This window comes from Amaranthus tricolor, chromosome 1, assembly GCF_026212465.1.
Source record: "Amaranthus tricolor cultivar Red isolate AtriRed21 chromosome 1, ASM2621246v1, whole genome shotgun sequence".
Lineage (NCBI taxonomy): Eukaryota > Viridiplantae > Streptophyta > Magnoliopsida > Caryophyllales > Amaranthaceae > Amaranthus > Amaranthus tricolor.
Window position 1 is genome coordinate 977,951 of NC_080047.1, and position 27,196 is coordinate 1,005,146.

General features: G+C 34.1%; 3 protein-coding genes across 3 annotated transcripts; 2 read left to right on the top strand and 1 right to left on the bottom strand.

The window, feature by feature from the left end:
• Nucleotides 1–1,944: 1,944 nt before the first annotated feature.
• On the bottom strand, nucleotides 1,945–3,067 carry LOC130826723 (uncharacterized). The gene is made up of 4 exons (XM_057692290.1): nucleotides 2,897–3,067; nucleotides 2,753–2,805; nucleotides 2,009–2,552; nucleotides 1,945–1,956 (listed from the first exon to the last, which is right to left on the bottom strand). Exons 1-4 carry the CDS (start codon nucleotides 3,065–3,067, stop codon nucleotides 1,945–1,947), a joined length of 780 nt encoding a protein of 259 aa, XP_057548273.1.
• A 3,058-nt stretch (nucleotides 3,068–6,125) lies between these two features.
• Nucleotides 6,126–11,076, top strand: LOC130797336 (uncharacterized). Its single transcript, XM_057659918.1, has 2 exons — nucleotides 6,126–6,562; nucleotides 10,543–11,076. Exons 1-2 carry the CDS (start codon nucleotides 6,329–6,331, stop codon nucleotides 10,762–10,764), a joined length of 456 nt encoding a protein of 151 aa, XP_057515901.1. The 5' UTR covers nucleotides 6,126–6,328; the 3' UTR covers nucleotides 10,765–11,076.
• Nucleotides 11,077–12,191: 1,115 nt separating this feature from the next.
• LOC130797346 (beta-ureidopropionase) lies at nucleotides 12,192–26,825 on the top strand. Its single transcript, XM_057659930.1, has 6 exons — nucleotides 12,192–12,594; nucleotides 13,613–13,720; nucleotides 14,665–14,853; nucleotides 15,014–15,241; nucleotides 15,328–15,552; nucleotides 26,249–26,825. Exons 1-6 carry the CDS (start codon nucleotides 12,442–12,444, stop codon nucleotides 26,612–26,614), a joined length of 1,269 nt encoding a protein of 422 aa, XP_057515913.1. The 5' UTR covers nucleotides 12,192–12,441; the 3' UTR covers nucleotides 26,615–26,825.
• The last annotated feature ends 371 nt before the right edge of the window (nucleotides 26,826–27,196 follow it).

Here is a 27,196-nt window from a genome sequence, read left to right on the forward strand (position 1 = left end):
ATTTTCTTCTTCTCTGAGATTTTCATCCTCATCTCCAAGACTTGTTTCTTTACAATTCATTGAAGAAGTAATATTGATAACATTTGCCATTTCATTCAACCTTTTGGATTTTCTTTGTTTCAAATCCTTTGAACCAAGTGGTCTTCCACGCTTCCGGCGTGCAATAGATTCATTTTCAGTGGCTTTGTCATCAGTGGGAATTTCAATTCGTGCCGGAATATTTGCGGCAGGAATGTATGATTTTGTCACTTGCTTTGTTTCTACAAATGCATCAGGTAATCTGTTTGCAATATATTGATTATGGACAATTTTTCTAACTTCTTGTTCAGAAGCATTCGTTTTTGGATCATATATTTTCAAATGCATTGCATTCCATGTGAGATCTATTTCCTTCTTATTTGGGTCCACTTTCTCTCCCCCTAAGGATGGGAATATTGTCTCATTAAAATGACAATCTGCAAATCTAGCATTAAATAAGTCACCGGTCATTGGTTCTAAATATTTGATAATTGATGGGCATTCAAATCCAACATAAATTCCCATCCTTCTTTGTGGACCCATTTTTGTACGTTGGGGTGGTGCAATAGGGACATATACTGCACATCCAAATATTTTCAAGTGTGATATATTTGGTTCTCGACCATGCACTAATTGCTGTGGTGAATATTTATGATAAGCACTTGGTCTCAATCTTATTAATGACGATGCATGTATTATTGCATGTCCCCACGCAGATGATGGCAATTTCGACCTCATTAATAATGGTCTTGCTATTAATTGGAGTCTTTTAATCAATGATTCAGCCAGACCATTTTGAGTATGAACATGAGCTACTGGATGTTCTACGTCAATTCCAATTGATGTGCAATAATCATTAAAAGTTTGAGAAGTAAATTCTCCGGCATTGTCAAGCCTTATTCGCTTAATTGTATAATCTGGAAATTGATTTCTCAATCGAATGATTTGAGCAAGTAATTTCGCAAATGCCACATTTCTAGTTTGTAGGAGACTTACATGTGACCATCGTGTTGAGGCATCAATCAACACCATAAAATATCTAAATGGCCCAGAAGCAGGATTAATTGGCCCACATATATCTCCATGAATTCTTTCTAGAAATTTAGGAGTTTCAGTAGCAATTTTATTTAAAGATGGTCTGATTATCAATTTTCCTTGTGAGCATGCAGAACATGATAACTCATTTGGTTGGGGAATTCTCATTTTCTTCATTGGATGCCCAATTGAATTTTCAATAATTTTTCGCATCATTCCCACACCAGGATGACCCAATCGGTCATGCCATAAATTTATCATTTCTTTATTATCTAACTTCTGGTTAGACACCATGTTTATCTCAACCGGTTTTATGTTAATGCGATATAATCCCGATGAGTATGCTGGTAATTTTTCATGAATGCTTTTCTTGCCGCATTTTTCAGATGTGATACATAAATATTCAATATGATTTTCGGTCATTGTTTCTAAATGATAACCATTTTGGCGTACATCTTTGAAACTTATGAGATTTCGTCGAGATTTACTCGAATATAAAGCATCATTAATTACTAGCTTTGTTCCATTAGGAAGTATTATTTGAGCTTTTCCATATCCCTCTATTAGTGTAGTGGTTCCAGAGATTGTGGTGACATCTGCTTTCACCATTTTCAACTCAGAAAAATATTCTTTGTGCTTTAGGATAGTGTGAGTTGTTCCACTATCTAGGAGGCATTGATATTTGACTCCATTTTCAAACTGATCCATATCTTCATGTTAAATAAATAGATAGTTAAAATAAAATTTCATTAATATAAGGTGATATCAATACATAAAAAAAAAAAAAGGAGATTGCATATAAAAAGATATATAACTAAATAAGTGCCACAACATTATTAAGAAAAAAAATTCAAATATCTTCTTCGTATTCTTTATCATTTTCATCGCCATCTAAATAGAAGTCTGAAAGGTCAAGATTAGGCATCGACGTGGTTGCTTTATTATAAGGATCGACATTGGGCATTGAGGTGCTTGCTTCATTACAGTTTGCTTCCACACCTTTTCCTTTTTTCTTTTGGGAGCCTAGATACAGCTCAACCAAATGTTTGGCAGTACGACATGTACGTGACCAATGCCCTGTCATGCCACATCTGTAACAAATGCTTTCTTTTCCTTCTTGATGGCTATTTCTATTGTGATAGCCAACTTGTTTTCCCCTTCGAGAATTATTATTGTAATGATCATTTTGATAATTTTGGGGAAAATGGCCTCTACCGGATCCTTGAAACTTTCTACCATGTCCATAAAAATTTCCACGACCTCGTCCTCGTCCTCTTCCTCGGAAATTTCCGCGTCCTCTACCACGGTTATAGTAATTTCTACGGCCTTTATTTTCAACGGCATGTGCTTCAGGCACATGTGTTTTAGTAGAGTGTGCCTCACGGATAGCTTGAGATCCAATAGGTCTCATATTATGATTTTTCCAGACGAGATCATTGTGCTGTTCAGCCAATGAGAGTACTACACTCAAATCTGAATATCTTTTAAAATTTCTTTCTCTATATTGTTGTTGCAGAATAATGTTTGATGGATGAAAAGTAGATAATGTGAGTTCAATCATTTCTGCATCAGTCACCGGGTGCTCACAATATTTCAACATTGATGCAATTCGGTATAATGTTGAATTGTACTCACTAAGAGTCTTAAAATCAGAAAATCTTAAATTCTTCCACTCATGGCTAGCTTGTGGAAGAAGCACCCTTTTGTGGTGATCAAATCTCTCAACAAGAGAGTCCCACAATGTTTTGGGATCTTTTATAAATAAATATTCAGATTTAAGGCTATCATGAATATGATGCCTCAAGAGGACTAAGGCTTTGGCCTTTTCTTGATTTGTAGCTACCTTTATTTTGGTAGCTTGAGTTCCATCTATTGGATCCTTTTCATTTACTTCCAATACAGTATGTTCAAGCCCTTGAGCTTCTAAGTTCATGATGGCATCTTCTTTCCATTCTAAGAATTTTTGTCCAGTTAAGTCTAATATGTTGAATAGCCTTTTGGTAATTTCTGCCATACTTGCTACATAATATATAATTATTTTGTAAGTATATGACGATGCAATAATTCTTATATTTTCATAATAATAAACCATTAGAAAAATTATGATGTTTTAATTTCATAATCTTCTCCCCCTTGGTTTATTGTTATGAATTTGTTGTAGATAATAAATTAAGCAATAAATCAAGAACAAGAGGAATAATAATGATAATAATAATAACAAGGAGAAGAACGAAAAAAAAAAAAATTAAAGACAATAAATTCTAAAGAGGGTAAAAAAATAGCATTTACATAATATATTAGTATAATTTATGACAAAGAAAATCATGTGCATTTTGTTTCTTCTTCTTCAAAATAAATTATTTCTTTATAATTATTATAATTCCTAATGCTACAAGAAGGACCACCAAACCCATAATTAAGGAGATATATAATTTGAGTTTGGCAAAATTTTCTTCAAATCTAAAATTATGGGAAGAGGAAGAAGATGGATTGTTTTTGTGATGGTGGTACATTGTCGGTGGAAGGAAGAAGAAGAAGGAGGGTTTTTGATGTAAAGAGTAAAGTTGAAAGGATAAGGGGTATGTGGTAAAAAAAATTGGGGTAATCCGATTTTATAGAGGGTTATCCCAAATTGTACAATATACCGTATTATTTATGTATACTTAAAAGAAATACGTAAAGTAAAAGGTAAATAAAAAATGCACATGGATATAAATGCAAATACTGCAAATAAAAAAAATGCACATATAAATATACGAGAATAAAAATAATACTAACCGTCCATTTAGGCGGTAAAAGAAAAACAATTAGCCAGCCATATAGGCGGTTTAAAGAATAACAAAAGAAATAAATAGTACTAACCGTCCATTTAGGCGGTAAAAAAGAAAAAAGTTAACCAGCCATATAGGCGGTATAAAATAAAACAATAACAAAAGCAATAAAGTGTCCTTGTCATCCGTAAAGGTGACGTATTATCCAATAAATTATTTTATGGGTCATTTAAATTTATCTTGCAACGTTTAGTACTTGTTTCTCCCTCATCATCTTTGGTTCTTTTATTACTTGGTGAGGGTTTATTTTCAGTTGTTGTTGTTGGGGCATTATTAGTTGGTTGCGTTGATGAATTATTTGTTGGTCGTACCGGTGGAATATTAGTCGGTGGAACTAGTGGATTATTAGTTGGTCGTACATGTGAATTACGAGTTGGTGGTACTGGTGGACCATTAGTATTATTGGGATTATTATGTCGGAGCTGATTTAAATCAGTCCTTGCTGGGTTTGTTGTGAAAGGCATGGAATTATGCTCAATTATAAAATATAAAAATGTGTTAGAAACACCTTGGATGATGATGTTGACACCATTTGATTGTTGGTCCATTTGTGGGTACCGAAGAAGAAAAAATGCTTAATTAGGTTTTTAAAAATACTACCTTCTTGATTATTAAGGGTAGAGCTGGTGCTGATAACGTGTTAAAACTTAGAGAGATAAATATATTAATTAGAGAGATAAGGAGGAAGTAGAATGAGTAAAAGTTAGAAGATAGAGATGTTTTTACTCATTGGTGTAGTTTTTACAATGGTGAACTTCCATATTTATAGGCAAGTTCATCCACAATTACATTGAATGCATTCACATTAGGGTAAATACATTAATTACCTTTCACACTATATTCATTAATTACCTTTCACATTATATCTCAACAAATATTAAATTATTTGCACTAAATAAAAAATTATTTATTCGTAGTTAGGTCTTTAGAGGGATGCTACTCAATTATATTATTTCTAAATTGCTCATTTTAGTTTTTTTTTTTTTTTTATATATGTTTATTAAGACTTTTCTATTCACCTTCTCACAGATATAATGGCAATATTTATTTACATATATTAAATCATTTTAATTAATTTTATGCATCTTTGCAGTGGTAGATGCAACTTCAAACTCCAAACCTTTTCTAAACTTGTTAATGAATTTTTAGCTTACTGATATCTTTTCTAATTTTCTCATTTTATGATTTCTTATACCCATTACAATCTCTATCTCCATTAGTCATGATATTTTCGACCTTACCCATAGACTCACAATTACACTAACAATTTTTATTTACACATCTTTAAACCATTTTAATTACTTTCAGGCATTTGTGTGGTAGATGTGATCTCTAATCCCCCTATTAACATTTGGGGTAGAGGTGAAACTTATTCGGATTAAAACCGCAATCCAAATCAGACCAAACCGAATAACAAATATGGTTTGGATTAGGTTTGTAAATTTAAAAACCGAAATAATTAGGTTTGGAATTTTTAAAAACCGAAAACCGCATTACTAGACCGAACACCGAAATATTAAGGGTAAGACCGTAATTTTAAAACCTAAAACAAAAACCCTTATTACCAAATACCAAGTTACCAACACAGGCCGTGTAATAATATATGATTATTACCAAATACCAACAATTATCATATAATACCAACACAGGCACAGCAAAGCAAATTCCTGAAAACGCAAAGCAAATTATCATATAATAGTTATTCGGTTCAAAAAAATTCGGTCTGGCGATTCGGTTCGGTCTACACATATAAAATGCGGTTCGGTTCGGTTCGGTCTAGAAATTAATTTGGTTTGGTGTTGGTCTGAAAATATGGAGACCGAATAAAATATGGTTCGATTTGGTTTAGATGAAAGTCCAAACCGTAGACCGAACTTTCACCCCTAATTTGGGGTCCTAATATTATCATTTCGATGCATGCACTATAAAATACTCTATTAGTTTCTTAAACTTGTTCTCACAAGTAATGTTCACAAAAATTAAGAAAATAAAAATTTGAGTTGATAAATAAATTGTTTTATTGATAATAAATCTAATGGTACAAAAGTGGAGATCATACACATTCGAACACATTAGAATGAGGTGAGTGAAAAAATACAAAGCTACAACTATTTAAATATATTTTAATAAAATTAGTGCGAAATATGTGAAATTATAATTAATATAAATATATTAAAATAAATTAGTGAAAAATATATAGACTAAAAATATTATTAAAATGAATTATTAAAATGAGAATGAATTAGATTAATTAAAACACTCATGAGTTAGTCATAAACCCTAGCTTTTATTCGCTCTAATTTTCTCCGGATTGTGCTTCTAACACCACCTGCATAAATTTGAAACCAGCGTTCCCGACACTACGCAATCCGTCTATTTTGCTAATTGGATGAATTGAATCAGATCGATCTTAATTTTATCGTGAAAATTTAGGCGAGAGAAAAATGTGGAGTAGATTATGGAGCAACAACAATGGAGTGTTAGGAAAAATTGGGGGAGAAGGAGGTGCAATGATGATGAATTGGGTGAGATATATGTCCAGAAAACGAGCTGAGAATTTACGGAAAATAAGCCCTAAAGTTCCGTATTCTCACGCTACCATCATTGCTCAAGATCTATTCAATCTTATTCAAAATCGCGGTCCTCAAACCATTGGTACTGCTTGGACTAACGTTCAGGTTTAATCTCTTAAGTCTTTTTATTGATCAATTCCTATTTTTTGAAAGACATTATGCATTTGATTATCTTGTTAAACTTGTTAAGTTTCAAGTTTGCATAATAGAAACGGGTAATAATATAACGATACCGTCGGCGCAATTGAATATGCTTCTCTATATCCAAAAACTCTCGCTTCATCTGCATAAGTAGAAAATTTAAAAAGACAAATGAATATTTGTTTATTTCTCCCTTCGTTTTAGTTTATTAGTGGTAGTGGAATGTGAATGAATATACAAAAATTGTGTGAAGACTGAAGTGAGACCTGGGGAAAAATACTCAACAGTGCAGCTGATAATGTATGACTTGAACCAGTAACACAATAGAGACATGACATGAGATGACACAAACATGAAGTTATTGAGAGAAACCAATACCTCATACTTGACAGTTGACACAAAGGCAATTTATTTACTTAAATTGCTAGCTCTACTCACCAGTGAAAGAGTGTAATAAACACTTCAGACGTAGACAGTGGAGGAAACATTTATAATAAATAGGAATTTAGTGAAAATGTTGAGAACTTGAAGGGACGAATGAAAATTAAATGCATAAAGAACCTTTTGATTCTTGATAGGGTATATGAAAATTTTTAGGCAGGAATATGGCCTCTCGAATAGTCTATGATTGTAATTTGAGCTGAATTTGTGTGATTCATGGCACGTGAGATGAATTCCTTGCTCATGTAGCAAACCACATGCTATGTCATTGTTGAGATCGCAAACTTTCCGAATTGTTGACCTGGAAAGAAGTTCAGCATTAGTAATGGCCTTTGACCTACTTCTATATTAGTTTACCATAAGAAGGCTTTTATGAACATAAGTACTTCCTTTTCTAGACTTCTTGGTTGTTTTGTACTTTTGATAAAGCTTATGACAAATTGAAGAGCAATAAGCATTTTGAGAGTAATGTTCCTTTGAACTTGGTCTGTTAGAGGTAGATTCCAATTACTGTATAAACATGATTTTATTTGTAAGAGGAAATTCAGCAATGGAAGCAGGAATACCCTTTACATTGAGTTTTAGTATGGAGTTGAGGAAGAAACCAACAAACCAAGACATATGGAGTGGCATGGAGTATGGATTATGGAGTGTGGCACTATTCAGATTGAGGTTGAGGAAGAAATTAATGACATTTAGGGCTTGTTCTCGCAAACAACTAATCAATGTAATTCTACCTTTTCCACTACTTGTTTCATTGCAATTTAGTTGTTAGTACTTAATAATCCTAAAAAATTGTCTTTAACCGGTGTGGATTGTGGGGTTTGTTGCCAAAGTGGAGTAGACAGAGGAACCATGAAATGAAAGAAAGTAAATTATGACAAATGTGTTCACATATTATTGGTTTAGGACTGAAAATACTATATAACTCATGAACTACCTCTTATTCGCCACTCATTGGCTCTATCCCCAAGAGTAGTACTTGGAAGGATTTGTTAGGTTTGTGATCATTTGGAAGGTCCATAAGCAGTATAATAAAACCTTGAGCTGGTAAATGGATATATGCTGATTGCGAAAAAGGGACATACATCAAATATTTCTAGTGTTGGACTGTTGTGAATCTTCCAAATGTAGTTTGAACATAATTTAACTGCTGAAGGGCCATCAATTTAACTGTAACAGTGACATCCATAGGCCTTAGGGCTATTTTAGAGCTAGACAAGTCTTCTTGTCCTTTAAAAAACTTATATTGGTCTTCTCTTCATGTTTACTATGCGTATCTGTTAATTATAAGCTAAGCCTGTGTTTATTTACTTTTCACTCAAAGAGTTCCTGGAGATATTTCTGCATTGTAGTTTAGTTCTGCCCAATTTTCCAAATTTAGAACAATCCCCTGGAAACAGGTTGTGTGATCACTACGAAATATATCTTCGAAGTTATATTGTTTTACTTTCTGGACATTTTTTATTGAAAATTTCACTTTGCTGATTTTGGATCATGAATGAATTTCGAAGTTTTCTTTTAGATGTGATTATTGTTGAAGGGGGAACCATTACAATTCTCATGTATTCCTTGAGATTGTCAACTTGGACAGTTTTGTTTTTTTGTGATTGTTTTCTTTTTAAATTAAAAAACTCGAAATGGGTCTATGACCATATAGCAATTAGCATTATAGTACTGGACAGGATTGAAAAAATGAGGATTGTTGTCAACAATCTCAGGCATCTAACTTTGGTTGGTGTATTGGATCTTGTCTTTTGTAACTAAGACTGACATTGTTGTTGTGTATTTATTCTTCAGTCAGAAGTCAGATTAACACGAATCAAAATGGGTAGTTTAGCTCAAAAAATTAGATTCCTCATTGTGCATGTCTCATGAAACTTTTTAGCTTTCACAGGGGCTGCCTATCAATCATCACTAGGAAAACTAATTAAGTTATCTACCCTAGCTTTTTGAATATCCACTTATAACGGGTGTGATTCTTTGCCAGTGACTTTTTAAACTTCTAGAACAGTACAGTATTTAACAAAACCTTTTTGAAGATTCATTTTCAGTTGATCTTACTTAGTGTGGTCTTAAGCTTGTGACTCCGAAACCTAAAAGTTTTTAGTTATTGAAGAGTCATAATAGATCTATAGAGAATTTAGGCTGTGTTATCTTGTTTTCAAGGCTTGACGGAAACATGAAAAATATTTGGCTTCCTGTTATGTCTAGTGGATTTTCTTAGCTTCGTATTTGCTTTCCGTGTCTTCTTGAATTTCATCATCGTCTTACCAAAGCTCTCCCTCTACAATGTGCCTTGCCCTCAAAGATTTAGGTTATTTACTTTTTTGAAGGTTGAAGATTGACAAAAAAAATGGTAGGGAGTCAAAGATACTCACTTTTTAGTTAAATCATCACCCATGTGGATATATTTCATCATCCATGAAAGCATTTTTGAATAAGGTTAGTTCCCAAAAAGACAAAAGATGGGATGTTAACCGCTTACATGCAATACTTGGAAACTAAGGTTTCTTGTACTGGTGATCCGAGCAACTGGTGATCCGAGCACTCCTATTGATCAGTCTCAGTTAAATTCTTGTACCGAATTAGGAATATTTTTTTTATTTAAATTTTTTGAATTAGGAATTTTAATTGTTGACTTAAGATTAATGTTGGCTTAGGATGTATTGTACCGCATGTTGAGAAAAGTGACAATATATAACACACTTTTTCCCTCTGTGTTGTTAGATGAATAACAATGACCAATCTAATCAAACAAACAATAATAATCCCACAATCAAGCACAATAAAGTAAAAATGCGAAAAGTAAAGTACACACACGATATTTTACGTGGAAACCCAATGCGGGAAAAAACCACGGGACCGTAAGTGGTACCAAACTCTTTCACTAAATCACCAATAAAATTAATGGATACAACCTAAATCCACTCTAGACAATATTAGAGGCAATACAAACACCAAACAACCCTAAAACATCACTCAAAAGTGGTACAATAACAATTAGGATAAATTAGTGCAAAATACAAATTACCCACTTATATAATACACAAATCGACAATCCAACCGTTGAATATGTAGGTTGGGTAGGCAGGAACACCGTGTCAAAATTTGACAAAAAACGGACCACGAATAGCCTTCGTCGACGAAAACTTCCCGCGCACGTTTCTCTTTCTCTGCCGCCTCACTCACTGTATCTTACTTTTTCTTATGTTTTGCATGTCATATGTAAAACGCAAAAATAACTGCCCTTTTTTTTTGTTTATATAGTTTTTTCCTTTTTTATTTTAATTAATATATTAGCCCATAAGTAATATTAAAAGCCCATACTTAAAAATACTAATTGGGCTCTTCCTCCAAGTGGGAGGGAATAACCCAACACCGCAGTGCTCTATGGTGCTTTGGCTACAGATTTCCCATCCTGCATTTTCAATCAATGTATTCAACTTGCTGCTTGGTAACTTAACTGTCTGAATTTTTATGGCAACACTATGTTGTTGTAGGAGGCAGGCATCAGTGGATTAAACAGCAAAACACACCTTAAGATAATGCTGAAATGGATGAGAGGTAAGAGGATGCTGACGCAGGTCTGCCAGCAGGTTGGTTCAAACAAGAAGTTTCTACTGTGCACACCTAAAGATTCTCAAGCTGTGAAAGCAACCGGGGCTGCTAGAGTGAAGTTGCGAACCGAGAAATCGACAAAATTAAAGAAAAATCAGAAATGATGTGCTCTACCTCAACCTCTCATGTGCTCTCTCAAAGCCTATGAATTAGGATTTTCTTGATCGTTCACATTTTGATTGTTCTCCTATCTTTGGTCTTCACATCAAGACGATTTCCGATCTTTGAGTTGAAACTCATCGAAAACTACTTTGTTTCTATAGCTAGAATGTCTACTAGTGTTATCATCTATATGTTCTTGCCCATACTTTTGAAACAAAGGGAGTACATTTGAAGTTATTTAGGCGCTAGTTTTGCCGGTAAAGCAAATTCCCATTACATCATATTTGGTTCGAAGAAAAATATTTTGAATCGAATTTTGTCTCAAACGAGAGATCCATTTGTTGCAGAGATTGCAGTCGCCATGAATAGTCTTCCTTTGTCAAAGTAGAGTTCATCATAAAGTTGAGTGCAACTAACTCTATCATTCATAAGTTGAATTAGTAGTAACTTTTTCATTTGGTTAGTCTTTTAACTTTCAACCCTTGATGGAGGTTGTGTTCATCAGTTCTCTTTATACATTTTTATTTTTAGGAGCAATTACTTTAGATCTCATTCAAAACTTAAATTTTTTTTCTTCTACTTATTTCTTCTTATTTTTGTTCTTTTTATGAAGTATTATTCTCCCACTGACCTACTAACTAATAAAACATTGCATTATTGTTCAAAGCCGTCTTGAAAAAATTAAGGCCCCGTGTAAAACTTTTATTTTGTATCTTATTTATAATAAATATATTTATTTTATTAATAAATTTAATATATTTTTTTTGATTAACTTTTTTATATATGGAAGAAAGAGGGGGCTTTATACAGTCTATCATCTTGCATACCTTCAAAGATTCCTGATATTGTTGGAAAATTAAAGATATGTAGAGAGTATTTAATTATGTTTAACATTATTTATTTATCTCAGGGAGATAACCACTGTATATTTGCAATTATTACTCACTATAGTTTGTTGATAAAGATGATTCTTTGTCATAAAAGTCCATTCCATGATTTTGTTTAGCCATGAATGAGATGGATGGTTTTTTTTTGTTCAAAGTATAGATTTGTGCTTTTGATGGTTATAAAACACCATTGTTGTAAGTGTATAACCCTTAAATGTTCAATTCCACCCTCAAATTACCAACTAACATTGCAACATAAAAAACATTTCTGAAGCAATTTTTTTCTTGCAATTATTTTTCAGTATTTATTAGATTGCAATATCTATGAATAATATAAAAATTTAAAACGTGATAGAGATAAAAAAATTAAATCAATGGAGAAAAATATGTAAATGAAAATAAAAAAAAATAATAATAAATTTTTTAAATGTTGTAGATTAGAGATATAAACGAAAATAATTAAAGAGTAGTATTTTTATTAGCTAGTAAAAAAATAACTTACATTCTAAAAAAAAAAAAAAAAAAGATGAGATTTAGGGAAAAATCAAATTCATAACTTTCATAAGCAACCAATTGATGAACCAAAACAATACCTTAGCAAAGAAAACAACCTCAAACATGAAAAAATGCCAAAAAGTCATGAAAAACAATCTCAACAACTAAAAGATTCCAATAATGATTCAATAAAATACTCCTAAAAAGCGTCATAATTCATCTAATCATCTCATGTCACTCTCATCTTAATCTCCCTTCCCATTCAAGGATCACAAAAAGAGGGAAAAAAAGAAGAAAATGGCGGAGATGGGTAAAACTGAGAATGGAAAGATAGAAGACAAACAAGAAAACTCAACAAAGGATGTTTCTTCCACTTCTAATGGTTCGATTTGTGGGTTTGAATCACTTCATAGCCTACTTCAATCCTCTCTTTCTCCCAATGTTTTCCAGGTTATTTTTCTGCTCTCTATTTATATGCTTGTTGAATTCTTGGTATTAATTAATTTATATTGCTGTTGAATTTATGATTCCGAAAACAATTTCACCTTTAGTGGTGGGGTGATTGTTACTAAATTTTGTAGCATTAGTGAAGAGAAAATCATGAATTTGTGTATTGAACAAAAGCTTTAAGAAGATGAAGAAATTAGATCATTAGACATTAGTTGTTGATTTGCTATTGATACATACAATTGGGTTTCATTGAATATTATTGATTCATTCATAGTGTTTTGTGTTCAATTGCTATTGTAAACTCACTTTTGAGGCCAAGTACTCCAATTAAACTCACTTAAAAGTAATATTTATCATCATACCCGATATATGTTGCTTATAGAAGCTGTGATGAAGGTTTGAAAGAGGGTCACATGATAGGCCATATCCGTATCAAAAGAGATAAAGGTTGTTGTCTGTGAGACACTTGGTTCATGAATGATAAACAAATAGCAAGACGGGGCAAAGAGCAAGTTTAGTTTAAAAAGCACGCCTCGCTTTTGCATCTTGGTTTCATCTTGATCGGGCTCGAATGAAAATGCCTCAGCTAGGTGAGGCAAAGTCAAGTACAAGAGGTGTGCGCCTTGATGCGCCTCAATGCGTTTCGCTCCTTGTGCGATCTGTACGCCACCTCATTGGGATGGGTATTCAATGATTTTGTGCTAAAGTAGTATATAACGCAATGATAATGAATGTTTTCAAGCTTGTTGCTATTACAATATAAATGTCATGTTGTTTTATGTATTATAGAAGTATATGTTTTAAGATTGATTTTTAAGCTTTTTAGCGTAAAAGTGTGTCTCGCCTACAAAAAGCTTGCACCTTCACCCCGTGCTTTGCGCCTCAGTGTGCCTCGCTACTGATAACCTAAATTGATCAAGAACTTAAAATTAATAATAACTAATGTAAATTAATATCCGAGGCTCTTAATGAAAGGAATCACAAGCAGCTTTAATGTTCAAGTGTCACGGATTTACAGGAAGTCAGCAGAATGCTTCTGGGGATGAATTGTGAAAGATCACTTGATGCATTAGCACTTCCTACAGTTGCTACCAGTTTGTCCTCTGATCATGATTTTGATCTTCAGGTTTGACTTTCTGGGCCTATGGCTGGTGTATTTTGTCACCCGTGTTTTGTAATCAAATTGTTGAATTTGTAGCATTGGTATTCAAAAAAAAAAAAAAAAACATTGCTATATACTATCTTATACAATTCCATGTTAATAGTATTTTTAATTAAATAATCCGGGTCATGGCTTACTCGGGCCTAGATTCTCCTGAGCATGAAAACCCTAGGAATTCTTTGGTCAAGAAAATATAGGCTCTATTAATTAGAGAATATTTCGTACTCATACTTGCATGACATTGAAGTCCTATGCTATTTTCCCGAAAAATTGAATTTTTTTAGCTTTGTTATGGTTTAAAATAAGTAGCGATTTTGTGCCTATAAGAGTTGTAACCACTAGTTGAGCCCCTACCGGGGAAGGGTTTGGTTTGTAAGGATAATTTGAGTGATCACAAAAACTGGTAGTATATGCTTATTTGGGACTTTCGACTTGTCGGAGTATTATGGGTAGAGAAACCATTAAGATGAGCGGAATTCAATTATTTTTCATGAAGTGGTACTTTATATGGTATTGTTAACCTTCATATTATTAGCACGATACTACTCAAACTCCTATGTGACTCTAGATAGTTCTAGTCATTTTCCAGGTTGGTTCAACTAGTTAACTTAAGCCTACAACTGGTAAAGTATCCTATGTGTTATTGGGTCTGGAGTCATAGTAATGTTAGTACATCGTCAAGTCTCCTTTCATGCGCCGCTAGGCTCTCTATGTATTCTCTTCATCCCAAAATCAATTACGTGTTTGACTATCGACAGTCTCAAGGGTCAACCATATATTATTCCTTTTCTTAAATATCAGTTATCTTTCTACAAAGATACTTGTATAAAAGAGTTTTATGGACAATAACATTTTTAAGATTTTAAACTATAATGGCAGTCTCAAGGGTCTTATTCATGATTTCACAGGCATACTGCTTTCAAGCTCAAAAGGAGTCCTTAAGAGAGCCTCGGATTGTGCGAGTGGGTCTTATTCAGAATTCTATCGCCCTCCCCACAACAGAACCTTTTATTGAACAAAGAAGGGCCATCTTTCGGAAATTGAAGCCCATCATAGAGGCTGCAGGTGCTTCAGGAGTCAATATTTTATGCCTTCAGGTATATATACTTATAACGTGCGAGTTGGTATGGTAGTTGGTATTGAAGTTATAGGATTAGGGATGACAGGTGGGTAAAATTATATGGGTTTTGCACAGCATCAGCTTCACGGGCTGTTATAATACATATTAAAAGTACGTAACTTAAGTATGTTATACAGGAAGCATGGACTATGCCATTTGCATTTTGTACCAGAGAGAAGAGTTGGTGTGAATTTGCAGAGCCTGTCGATGGAGAGTCAACACATTTTCTGCAAGATCTTGCAAGGAAATATAACATGGTCATTGTAAGTCCCATACTAGAGAGGGATGTTGTACATGGAGAGACCATATGGAACACCGCTGTTATAATTGGAAATCGGGGCAACATTATTGGAAAGCACAGAAAGGTAATTCAGTCACTTGTATGTTTTATCAGTTCCGGTTACCGAAATCTCCCTGCATGATTATTCATGATCATGTTTATGTTGGGCAGAACCATATTCCTAGAGTCGGAGACTTCAATGAGAGCACGTATTATATGGAAGGGAACACTGGACACCCTGTTTTCGAAACGGCATTTGGAAAAATTGCTGTTAATATTTGTTATGGAAGGCATCATCCTTTGAATTGGATGGCTTTTGGCTTGAATGGAGCTGAGATTGTATTTAACCCCTCCGCTACCGTCGGTGAACTCAGTGAACCTATGTGGCCAATCGAGGTAAATTTTCGTAAGTCTTTTCTGGTTACTGTATGTAGCAGGAGCGGCACTCTCGATACATAATTAACATTAATAATTATACTTAAGATAAATAATGCGGAAGTGTAAAACGCCGAACTGCTAAAAACCATTTGAACTAAAAATCGTTCAAAACATAAGTAAAAAAAAAAATCTTACAACTGAGAAAATATAAAATAAGGTTTACTTAAATACGATAAAAAAAAACATAAGTACAATATAGTCATCAAGTAAAATCATTGAAGCTAAGTCCTCGATAGAATAATTAAAGTTGCGGCCTGGATCGAAACCTGAGCTAATTTTTTTTCCTGCAAAATACTGCCATCCATAATACGGATGACAGCCGATTAAATCGGTCAGCGATAAAGCCGAGTACAATTTCCTCAACAAGCTTATGATGCGATAGTTAAATCATGCTTACAAAATAATCATCAAGCACAATATAGAAGGTTATTACTCATTATTGACCTTTACTAAGCCATTAAGTTACATTCTCAATACTTGCAGAAGTTCATTACTGCTACTAAATACTTGGTAACCTTAATGCTTATTTAATCAAGTTCAATTAAGCCTCATAGCTTTACCATCATAACACATCACAAGATCACAACAATAATGACAACTGATATATGTAAGGGTCTGGTTAGGTGAGGACCATAGTCCTAAACCCTAACTGTAGTGGGAGTCGTCACTCCTCTCAATACTGTTATGCTCGAGACTTCACAGGATGAGTTTTTCTCGGACCCCCTGTCTGACACCGCATTTTACGTGCCGGCTAACACGGACGCCGGGATTTTACATGCCGGTCCATGGTTCGACGTTACCTTACTATCAGAGTCATACAATCAATATCATGCAATATCAAACAAGACTCTAAACCGAAATAGTTTACATTCTTATAAGTCAAACTTCCACTAGTCAAATTTTTGACAATTCTACCCTTTTAATAGAAACAAATTACTAGTATCTAATAAATTAATATTAATTAAATAACAAATTTTCGTAGCTATACTAAGATTCCTGAGGCTAAACTAAGTCATTATTGTGTCATAAATAATCATAACAGTCAAGGGTAATATTTCTAAGTACTTAATAACATATTTTATCAAATAACCAGTAAAATAGTAAAACAGATCTATCATCACTATAAAAATAACATAATCCGACAAGTTATTAAGGGTCCAAAATCTATATGAAATGAGTTTTCAAGAAAAACAATGCTAAGCATTTTAACAAATTTGTTTGACTATTTTACCAATAAACCGATTAAAAATTTATCAAAATACCAAGATGATATGGAATCATTTTAAACACATAAGTTTATTTAACTAATAAAATTCATATATATATATATATATATATATATATATATATATATTATCATATTAATCAAAAATTTCCATATATATGACTTTTTTTTTTCGAGTGTCCTAAAAGTATTATTGTTTTGACGAAAATATCACTAAACTGGATATGACTTTAATATTACCATATAAAGTTTAAATGACTAAAATAAAATCATGTTGATCATGCTTTTATATTATCGAGTAACCATAAATAAATATCACATAACGAGAGAGTTAAGAAAATGTGTACCATTTTCCTCCGAAGGTGGTGCTAAACCAAATAAGAGAATAATAATAGGAAAATAAGAACTTAAGGAAATAAGCTCCAAAAGAGAAAGTCTTCAAGGTTCCAAGCTTCAAAGAAGTAGATCTTCAATTACCCAAAAGAAAATGATATCCAAGCTCCAAAAGATAATACTTGACTTTTCAAAAGTTGATGATTATTGGCTTAAGAAGTGATAAGATCAAGCTCCATCTTCATTTGATTCTTCAACAAATAAAAAGGGTATAAAGTTAGTAAGATGTTAATGAAGTGAAGATATAAGAAAGAATGGTAGAAAGATTTGATGATGGGGGTGCAAGTGATCTCATGGCTAAGGAGGGGTATTTATAATGGGTTTTGGGCAACGTTTTAGTTCATAAGATTGTATGAAAAAGAAGGTTAACTTGTGTAAGTGATTTAGAGTGTGTAAGTGAATGTGTAAGAGTTGGAGTGTGTAAGTGGATGTGTAAGAGTTGGAGTGTGTAAGTGGATGTGTAAGAGTTTGGAGTGTAGAAGAAGGTTAACTTGTGTAAGGAAATGATGATAGCTTGTGTAAGTGATGAACATTATGGATTGATATAAAAAGGATTTTGGTTCATCAAATTTTTTTTTCTAGTTTATACTAGTGAAATGTTTTAGATTAATGGGAAAGTATGATTAAGGTTTGATTATGATAGTTTACTTAGAAAATTTTAGTTAAAACTATACTTAAAGTTAATAAGAAAAATATAGTTAATTTTTAGGTATAAAATAATTAAATTAAAGTTGTAAAGTTAAAATGATAAGTAGTAAAGTTAGTTTAAGAAAACGAAATTTAAACGTAACGTTTTAATAAAACCGTAAATATAATATTAAAATTTTACTTTTCGTAGTATAAAATAATAAAATATTATTTTAGTGCTTATAAAGAAATTTAAGAATATATATATATTTAAGTTTAATATTTGGAAGAAATTACAAAAATCGGAATAAGGTTTAGGAATTAAAGGTGATTTGAATTAGATAACCAAAGGATTAGGAATTCGAAAAGAAATTTTGGAATAATTAATCGGAAGATTAAGATCAAGAAATTGAGCCTGTTACAACTCTTTCCCCCTTTAGATAGTTTCGTCCCGAAACTAGGACTTACCAAAAAGGTTAGGATAACGCTCTCTCATGTCGACCTCTTTTTCCCAAGTTGCCTCTTCAACCCCGTGGTTTGACCACAAAACCTTGACCAATGGAATCCTCGAATTTCTCAACTCTTTTACTCGGGTATCTAAGATCCTGATTGGTCGTTCCTCATACACCAGAGACTCCTCAATCAAAAGCGGCTCGTGAGCTAGAACATGAGACGGATCATGAACATACTTCCTCAACTGTGAAACATGGAACACATTATGAACTTTTGCTAAACTTGGAGGTAAAGCCAACTCATAAGAAACTTCCCCGACTCTCCTTAGGATCTCAAAAGGTCCAATAAATTTTGGACTCAACTTTCCTCGAACTCCAAAACGCTGGACACCCCTTGTAGGTGAAACCTTTAGGAAAACCTTGTCGCCAACCTTAAATTGCAACATCTTTCGACGATTATCAGGATAACTCTTTTGTCGGCTCTGTGCTGCTCTCATGTTCTGTTGAACAATCTTCAAAGCATCAATGGATTCCTGAATCACATCTGGACCTTCGGGAATGGTCCTATCCATCAAATCCCAACACAAAGGTACTCGACACTTCCTTCCATAAAGAGCTTCATACGGTGCCATCCTAATACTAGATTGGAAACTGTTGTTGTAGGCGAACTCCACCATCGGTAATTTATCTTCCCAAGAACCCTCAAAGTCCAACACACAACATCTCAAAAGATCCTCTAAAGTCTGAATAGTTCTCTCAGTTTGACCATCAGTCGCAGGATGAAAAGCAGTACTCAAGCACAACTTACTCCCAAAAGCTTCCTGCAACTTTTCCCAAAACCTCGATAAAAACTTCGGATCCCTATCCGAAACAATAGTCCTCGGAACACCATGAAGTCTGACAATCTCTCGGACATAGGCATATGCTAATTGCTTGGCCCCCCAAGTATTCTTCATTGGCACAAATCTAGCGACCTTGGTCAATCTATCAACAATGACCCAAATAACATCATTCCCTCGCTGGGTCCTTGGCAGCCCTACCACAAAGTCCATAGAAATCGAGTCCCATTTTCAATCTGGGACAGGCAACGGTTGAAGCAACCCTGAACTCTTTTGTCTCTCAAACTTTACCCTCTGGCAGACTAGGCACTTAGACACAAAATCAGAGACATCTTTCCTTAGACCTTTCCACCAAAATATCTCTCTTATCTCCTCAATCATCTTATCTCGACCTGGATGCAAATGAAATAAACTTTGATGACCTTCCTTCAGAATCTCATTCTTCAATTCAAATTGATTTGGAACACACAATCTACCGTTCATCCTCAACTCTCCTCTTTCTCCTAACTCAAAAGCATCAGTCTCATTTTTCTCAACTCTATGGATCAACTCAACAATCTCTGGATCCTCAAGTTGTGCCTCAATTATACGATCAAACAAAGTGGGTTGTATAGTCATTGCTCCCAAATACTGACCAACCTCGTGTCGACTACAAATCTCTAATCCCAAACTCTGCATCTCACGATACAACTCCCATGGTACAGACATTATGGCATTCACAGACACTCTCGGTCTCCTACTCAAGGCATCAGCTACCTTATTCGCTTTTTCAGGGTGGTACACAATTTCAAGATCATAATCCTAAATAACCTCAAGCCACCGTCTTTGGCGCATGTTCAATTCTTTTTGGTTGAAGACATACCTCAAATTTTGATGATCAGTGTAGATCTTACACGGTAACCCATACAAATAATGTCTCCACAACTTCAAAGCAAAGATCACTGCAGCAAGTTCAATGTCATGCATGGGGTAATTCACCTCATGTGGCCTTAACTGCCTCGATGCATAAGCTATGACCTTTCCTTCTTGCATAAGTACACAACCTAAACCTTCGAATGAAGCATCACAATAGACCTCGAATGGCTTGCTACAATCAGGCATTGCTAAAACAGGGGCGGTAGTAAGTCTTTTCTTTAATTCCTCGAAAGCAATTGTGTGCCTCTCATTCCACTGAAATCGTATCCCTTTCTTCAACAGCTTAAACATGGGACGAGCAACCTTAGAAAAGTTTTCAACATATTTTTTATAGTACCCAGCTAATCCTAAAAAGCTCCGAACTTCAGTCACATTTCTAGGGATCGGCCAGTCCGTTATTGCTTTAATCTTCTCAGGATCTACAGAAATTCCACCCTTAGACACCATATGACCTAGAAAAGAAATTTCCTCAAGCCAAAACTCACACTTACTAAACTTCCCATACAATTTCTCTTTTCTCAAAAGCTCTAGAATCATTCTCAAGTGTTCTTCATGTTCTTCCCTACTCCTTGAATATACCAAAATATCATCGATAAAAACAACCACGAATTTATCCAAATAAGGACGAAGATACCTCTGCATCAAATCCATAAATGCTGCAAGTGCATTTGTTAACCCAAATGGCATCACTAAAAACTCATAATGTCCATATCGGGTCCGAAATGCTGTTTTAGAAACATCCTCCTTGGCTATCCTCAATTGATGATATCCAGACCTTAAATCAATCTTCGAGAACACCTGAGCGCCTCTTATCTGATCAAACAAATCATCTATCCTGGGCAAAGGGTAACAGTTCTTAATGGTGATCTTATTAATCTCCCTATAATCAATACACAATCTCATCGTTCCATCCTTCTTCTTCACAAACAGAACAGGGGCTCTCCAGGGTGACACACTAGCTCGGATAAAACCTTTCTCCAATAACTCATCTAATTGCTTTTTCAATTCGGCTAACTCAGCTGGAGCAAAACGGTACGGAGTCCTAGAGATAGGGGTAGCATCAGGAATTAGATTTATATGAAAGTCAACCTCTCTCCTTGGAGGTAAACCAGGTAGATCCTCACGGAAAACATCAGGGTAATCACAAACAATTGGGGTTTCCTCAAGACTTAACTTGATTTTCTCCTCACTACTAGCAATAAAACACAAATATCCCTTATCTCCATGTTTAATCATCTCAATGGCTTGAATTATAGAAATGGTCTGAATGGGAAACACAGAATTCTTCCTAATCAAACATTCTCCACTTGGAGCCTTAACCCGAACGATCTTCTCTTTACACAAAATCTCCGCATGATGACGTCCCAACCAGTCCATCCCCAAAATAATATCATATGTACCTAACTCAAACACTATTAAATCGGCAGGTAGATGGTTGTCCGAAATCTTAAAAGGGAAATTAGGAAAGATACGGTCACATAGGAATGGTGAACCGTCAGGTAATAGAATTTGGAAATTAAATTTTTGAGGTTCAAGAGAGATAGAGGATTTATGAAGGAAAGAAGAAGAGATAAAAGATCGATCAGCTTCTGAATCAAAAAGAATATGAGCCAAAGAGTCTCCTACGACAAAGTGACCAGAAATGACCTTACCCTCAAATGCCTGATGAAGATTGTCTACATGGTTGCTAATAGCGTGCAAACCGGCAGTCCTCCTAGCTGCAATACTCTGAACATTTCCTGAAGAACTAGGAGCTCCATAATTACCAGTACTACTAGCTCCCAACTGGATCCCTTCTCGGCAGTTAGTGGAAACATGACCCTCTTTTTTGCATTTGAAGCAGATGATCTTCCCAGTGCATGAACGACCTCGGTGATCCTTACCACATAAGCGACACTTCCAAACTGTGACTCTTGTTGAAGTTGTTGTTTGGAACGGCTTGCGATCCCAATTGGTTGGCCTCTTGTTCCTGTGTTGTTGTTGCCTCCACCAAATTTTCTTTTGTTGGTGTTGTCCTCCTTGTCAAGGATCCTTTCATACTCAAGCACTTGGTCGTAGAGATCTCGAAAGTCAGAATACTTCCCAATCCCCTTTTGGATCTTAAGATTAAGACCCTCGAAGAAGCGGGATGCACGAACACTTTCTTTGCTTACAATGTCAGAAGCAAATCGAGACAGCTCATTGAACTTACAACTGTATTCAATCACGGTCATAAGACCATAACGAAGATGTAAGAACTCATTCTTCTTTTTCCGTTGGAGTGATGGCGGATAGAATTGTTGACGAAGAGTCATAAGAAAGTCATCCCAAAAGGTATCAGTCATAGTGGCCTTGACAGAACGCCACCATAACTCTGCTGGACCAGATAGGTAGAAGGAAGCCAGCTTTACTTTTAGGTGCGCTGGACAATTAATGACCTCTAAAAGTTTCTCCATCTCTGCGAGCCAATTCTCGAAGCGAACCGGATCAGCTTCTCCGTCGTATTGCGGCGGTCGAATATATGCCATATTCTTAAAGTATTTCCCGTCGTCATTGGCCTCTTGAGCCTGATTCTCCATGAGGGTGATCAGTCGCTCATTTGTCCTTTCCATCCGAGCTAGTTGTGCTTCTAGCTCTCGAACTCTAGCTTCGTGATCGGATGAAGTTACGCCATTTCTTAAAAAAAATTTTAAACATGTGACTAACTTTCACATTAACTTAATTAATCTGGCACGTAATTTTACACATAATCACATAAGCACATAGAAAATAAATAGAAATTTTAGGAAGACTTGTTTTGAAAATAAATTCATTTGAATTTTTTTTTTCATTTTTTTTTAGTCGGCTATCGAGCCTTTCACATGGAACTAAAATTCCAAGATTCGAGTAACTTTAGCTCTGATACCACGTGTAGCAGGAGCGGCACTCTCGATACATAATTAACATTAATAATTATACTTAAGATAAATAATGCGGAAGTGTAAAACGCCGAACTGCTAAAAACCATTTGAACTAAAAATCGTTCAAAACATAAGTAAAAAAAAAAATCTTACAACTGAGAAAATATAAAATAAGGTTTACTTAAATACGATAAAAAAAAACATAAGTACAATATAGTCATCAAGTAAAATCATTGAAGCTAAGTCCTCGATAGAATAATTAAAGTTGCGGCCTGGATCGAAACCTGAGCTAATTTTTTTTCCTGCAAAATACTGCCATCCATAATACGGATGACAGCCGATTAAATCGGTCAGCGATAAAGCCGAGTACAATTTCCTCAACAAGCTTATGATGCGATAGTTAAATCATGCTTACAAAATAATCATCAAGCACAATATAGAAGGTTATTACTCATTATTGACCTTTACTAAGCCATTAAGTTACATTCTCAATACTTGCAGAAGTTCATTACTGCTACTAAATACTTGGTAACCTTAATGCTTATTTAATCAAGTTCAATTAAGCCTCATAGCTTTACCATCATAACACATCACAAGATCACAACAATAATGACAACTGATATATGTAAGGGTCTGGTTAGGTGAGGACCATAGTCCTAAACCCTAACTGTAGTGGGAGTCGTCACTCCTCTCAATACTGTTATGCTCGAGACTTCACAGGATGAGTTTTTCTCGGACCCCCTGTCTGACACCGCATTTTACGTGCCGGCTAACACGGACGCCGGGATTTTACATGCCGGTCCATGGTTCGACGTTACCTTACTATCAGAGTCATACAATCAATATCATGCAATATCAAACAAGACTCTAAACCGAAATAGTTTACATTCTTATAAGTCAAACTTCCACTAGTCAAATTTTTGACAATTCTACCCTTTTAATAGAAACAAATTACTAGTATCTAATAAATTAATATTAATTAAATAACAAATTTTCGTAGCTATACTAAGATTCCTGAGGCTAAACTAAGTCATTATTGTGTCATAAATAATCATAACAGTCAAGGGTAATATTTCTAAGTACTTAATAACATATTTTATCAAATAACCAGTAAAATAGTAAAACAGATCTATCATCACTATAAAAATAACATAATCCGACAAGTTATTAAGGGTCCAAAATCTATATGAAATGAGTTTTCAAGAAAAACAATGCTAAGCATTTTAACAAATTTGTTTGACTATTTTACCAATAAACCGATTAAAAATTTATCAAAATACCAAGATGATATGGAATCATTTTAAACACATAAGTTTATTTAACTAATAAAATTCATATATATATATATATATATATATATATATATATATTATCATATTAATCAAAAATTTCCATATATATGACTTTTTTTTTTCGAGTGTCCTAAAAGTATTATTGTTTTGACGAAAATATCACTAAACTGGATATGACTTTAATATTACCATATAAAGTTTAAATGACTAAAATAAAATCATGTTGATCATGCTTTTATATTATCGAGTAACCATAAATAAATATCACATAACGAGAGAGTTAAGAAAATGTGTACCATTTTCCTCCGAAGGTGGTGCTAAACCAAATAAGAGAATAATAATAGGAAAATAAGAACTTAAGGAAATAAGCTCCAAAAGAGAAAGTCTTCAAGGTTCCAAGCTTCAAAGAAGTAGATCTTCAATTACCCAAAAGAAAATGATATCCAAGCTCCAAAAGATAATACTTGACTTTTCAAAAGTTGATGATTATTGGCTTAAGAAGTGATAAGATCAAGCTCCATCTTCATTTGATTCTTCAACAAATAAAAAGGGTATAAAGTTAGTAAGATGTTAATGAAGTGAAGATATAAGAAAGAATGGTAGAAAGATTTGATGATGGGGGTGCAAGTGATCTCATGGCTAAGGAGGGGTATTTATAATGGGTTTTGGGCAACGTTTTAGTTCATAAGATTGTATGAAAAAGAAGGTTAACTTGTGTAAGTGATTTAGAGTGTGTAAGTGAATGTGTAAGAGTTGGAGTGTGTAAGTGGATGTGTAAGAGTTGGAGTGTGTAAGTGGATGTGTAAGAGTTTGGAGTGTAGAAGAAGGTTAACTTGTGTAAGGAAATGATGATAGCTTGTGTAAGTGATGAACATTATGGATTGATATAAAAAGGATTTTGGTTCATCAAATTTTTTTTTCTAGTTTATACTAGTGAAATGTTTTAGATTAATGGGAAAGTATGATTAAGGTTTGATTATGATAGTTTACTTAGAAAATTTTAGTTAAAACTATACTTAAAGTTAATAAGAAAAATATAGTTAATTTTTAGGTATAAAATAATTAAATTAAAGTTGTAAAGTTAAAATGATAAGTAGTAAAGTTAGTTTAAGAAAACGAAATTTACACGTAACGTTTTAATAAAACCGTAAATATAATATTAAAATTTTACTTTTCGTAGTATAAAATAATAAAATATTATTTTAGTGCTTATAAAGAAATTTAAGAATATATATATATTTAAGTTTAATATTTGGAAGAAATTACAAAAATCGGAATAAGGTTTAGGAATTAAAGGTGATTTGAATTAGATAACCAAAGGATTAGGAATTCGAAAAGAAATTTTGGAATAATTAATCGGAAGATTAAGATCAAGAAATTGAGCCTGTTACACTGTACCTCCTTTCTCTTGCCCTATGGTTACTTTCTGGTTGAGATTTGTTGTCTTTGATACTGCTTGTTATCATGACTTAGGCTAATAATTAGATAAGTATTCGAATCTCAAATCCACTACTATATGAGTAATATGCCTCAAACTATTCATTTCAGCTCATCCTTCAACTACCCATTTTGGATCCCAGACGTTTCAACTAGGTTAGAGATGTCCAAAATTGATCCAGTTAATCGAAATTGAGTATGATACAACCCGAAATAACCCGCATATAAAAAAAAATCTAATCGTCAAGATATTTACAAACACTTAAAAACCAATACTAACCAAACCCAAGATATCATATCTGAAACTCACCCGATCACCCGAACGTACACCTCTAAACATGGTTACTGGTTATGAGCACTTAAACTTTGTTTTGAAGTAAAATCATGGGAACTTCTCATCACGTGAACACATAGACACATGAGTCTGACACGTCCACACAACTATCTTATGAAACGAAAGGAGAAACAATCTTTGATTTCTCTTATCCTAGAACATATTGTATGACCATGTTTCGGCTTGCCAATAGTAGCTATACAGCATATTTTTCCCTTGTATCTTTTGAGATGTATTAAATTTTAATGAACTGTGTGGCAGGCACGTAATGCTGCAATAGCAAATAGCTATTATGTTGGCTCAATAAATCGTGTTGGAACCGAAAGCTTCCCTAATGCATTCACCTCTGGAGATGGAAAGCCACAGCATAATGATTTTGGTCACTTCTATGGTTCCAGTCATTTTTCTGCACCAGATGCTTCTTGTACTCCGTCCCTCTCTCGTTACAGAGATGGTTTAATGGTTGCAGACATGGATTTGAACCTCTGTAGACAGCTCAAAGATAAGTGGGGATTCAGAATGACGGCAAGGTATGAACTCTATGCAGAGATGCTCGCACGTTATGTCACACCAGATTTTCAGCCTCAGATCGTCTCCGATCCATTGTTAGATAAGAAAACCGCTTAAATTTTCTTTAGTCTTTGATGTACTTTCTCCAATGTGGTTCGTACTTTGGTTTGAAAGTTTGTAAATGTCATAGAAGTAGTGTGAATTTCTAATTACTTACATACGATTATAAGAGGGCCTTGTGAAAGGTCTCTCGAGTCTTGACTCGACTCGTGATCAAACGTTGTTCACTTCAACTTTCTATTTAAAGTTCATCATTGGCTCTGGAAAATATTATTTGGTATAAACTAGTTTACTATTTTGCGGCCCTTGGACATAGCAATTGTCAGGGGCGGTTTTAAGCCTATTCATGGTCCCCGATCGTCTAGGGCCGCCAGAAAACAGGGCTCAATTGGTGACATGGATATTGTTGGTTAGGGGTTCTAAACCTACCAAAATTAAATTTTTATAAAAGTATTAGTCCTTATTTTATCATTTATGGTTGACAATGGGCCTTAACTTACTAAACGTCAAAAATTAAATAGGGTTCCTATATTTTTTGCTCTGCCCCCGATAATTATATTAATTGGTTGTAACTTGTAAGCAACTAATTGTTTTCAAACCACCTTATGTAACATGGAGAATTGGTCCCGAACCGTGCCA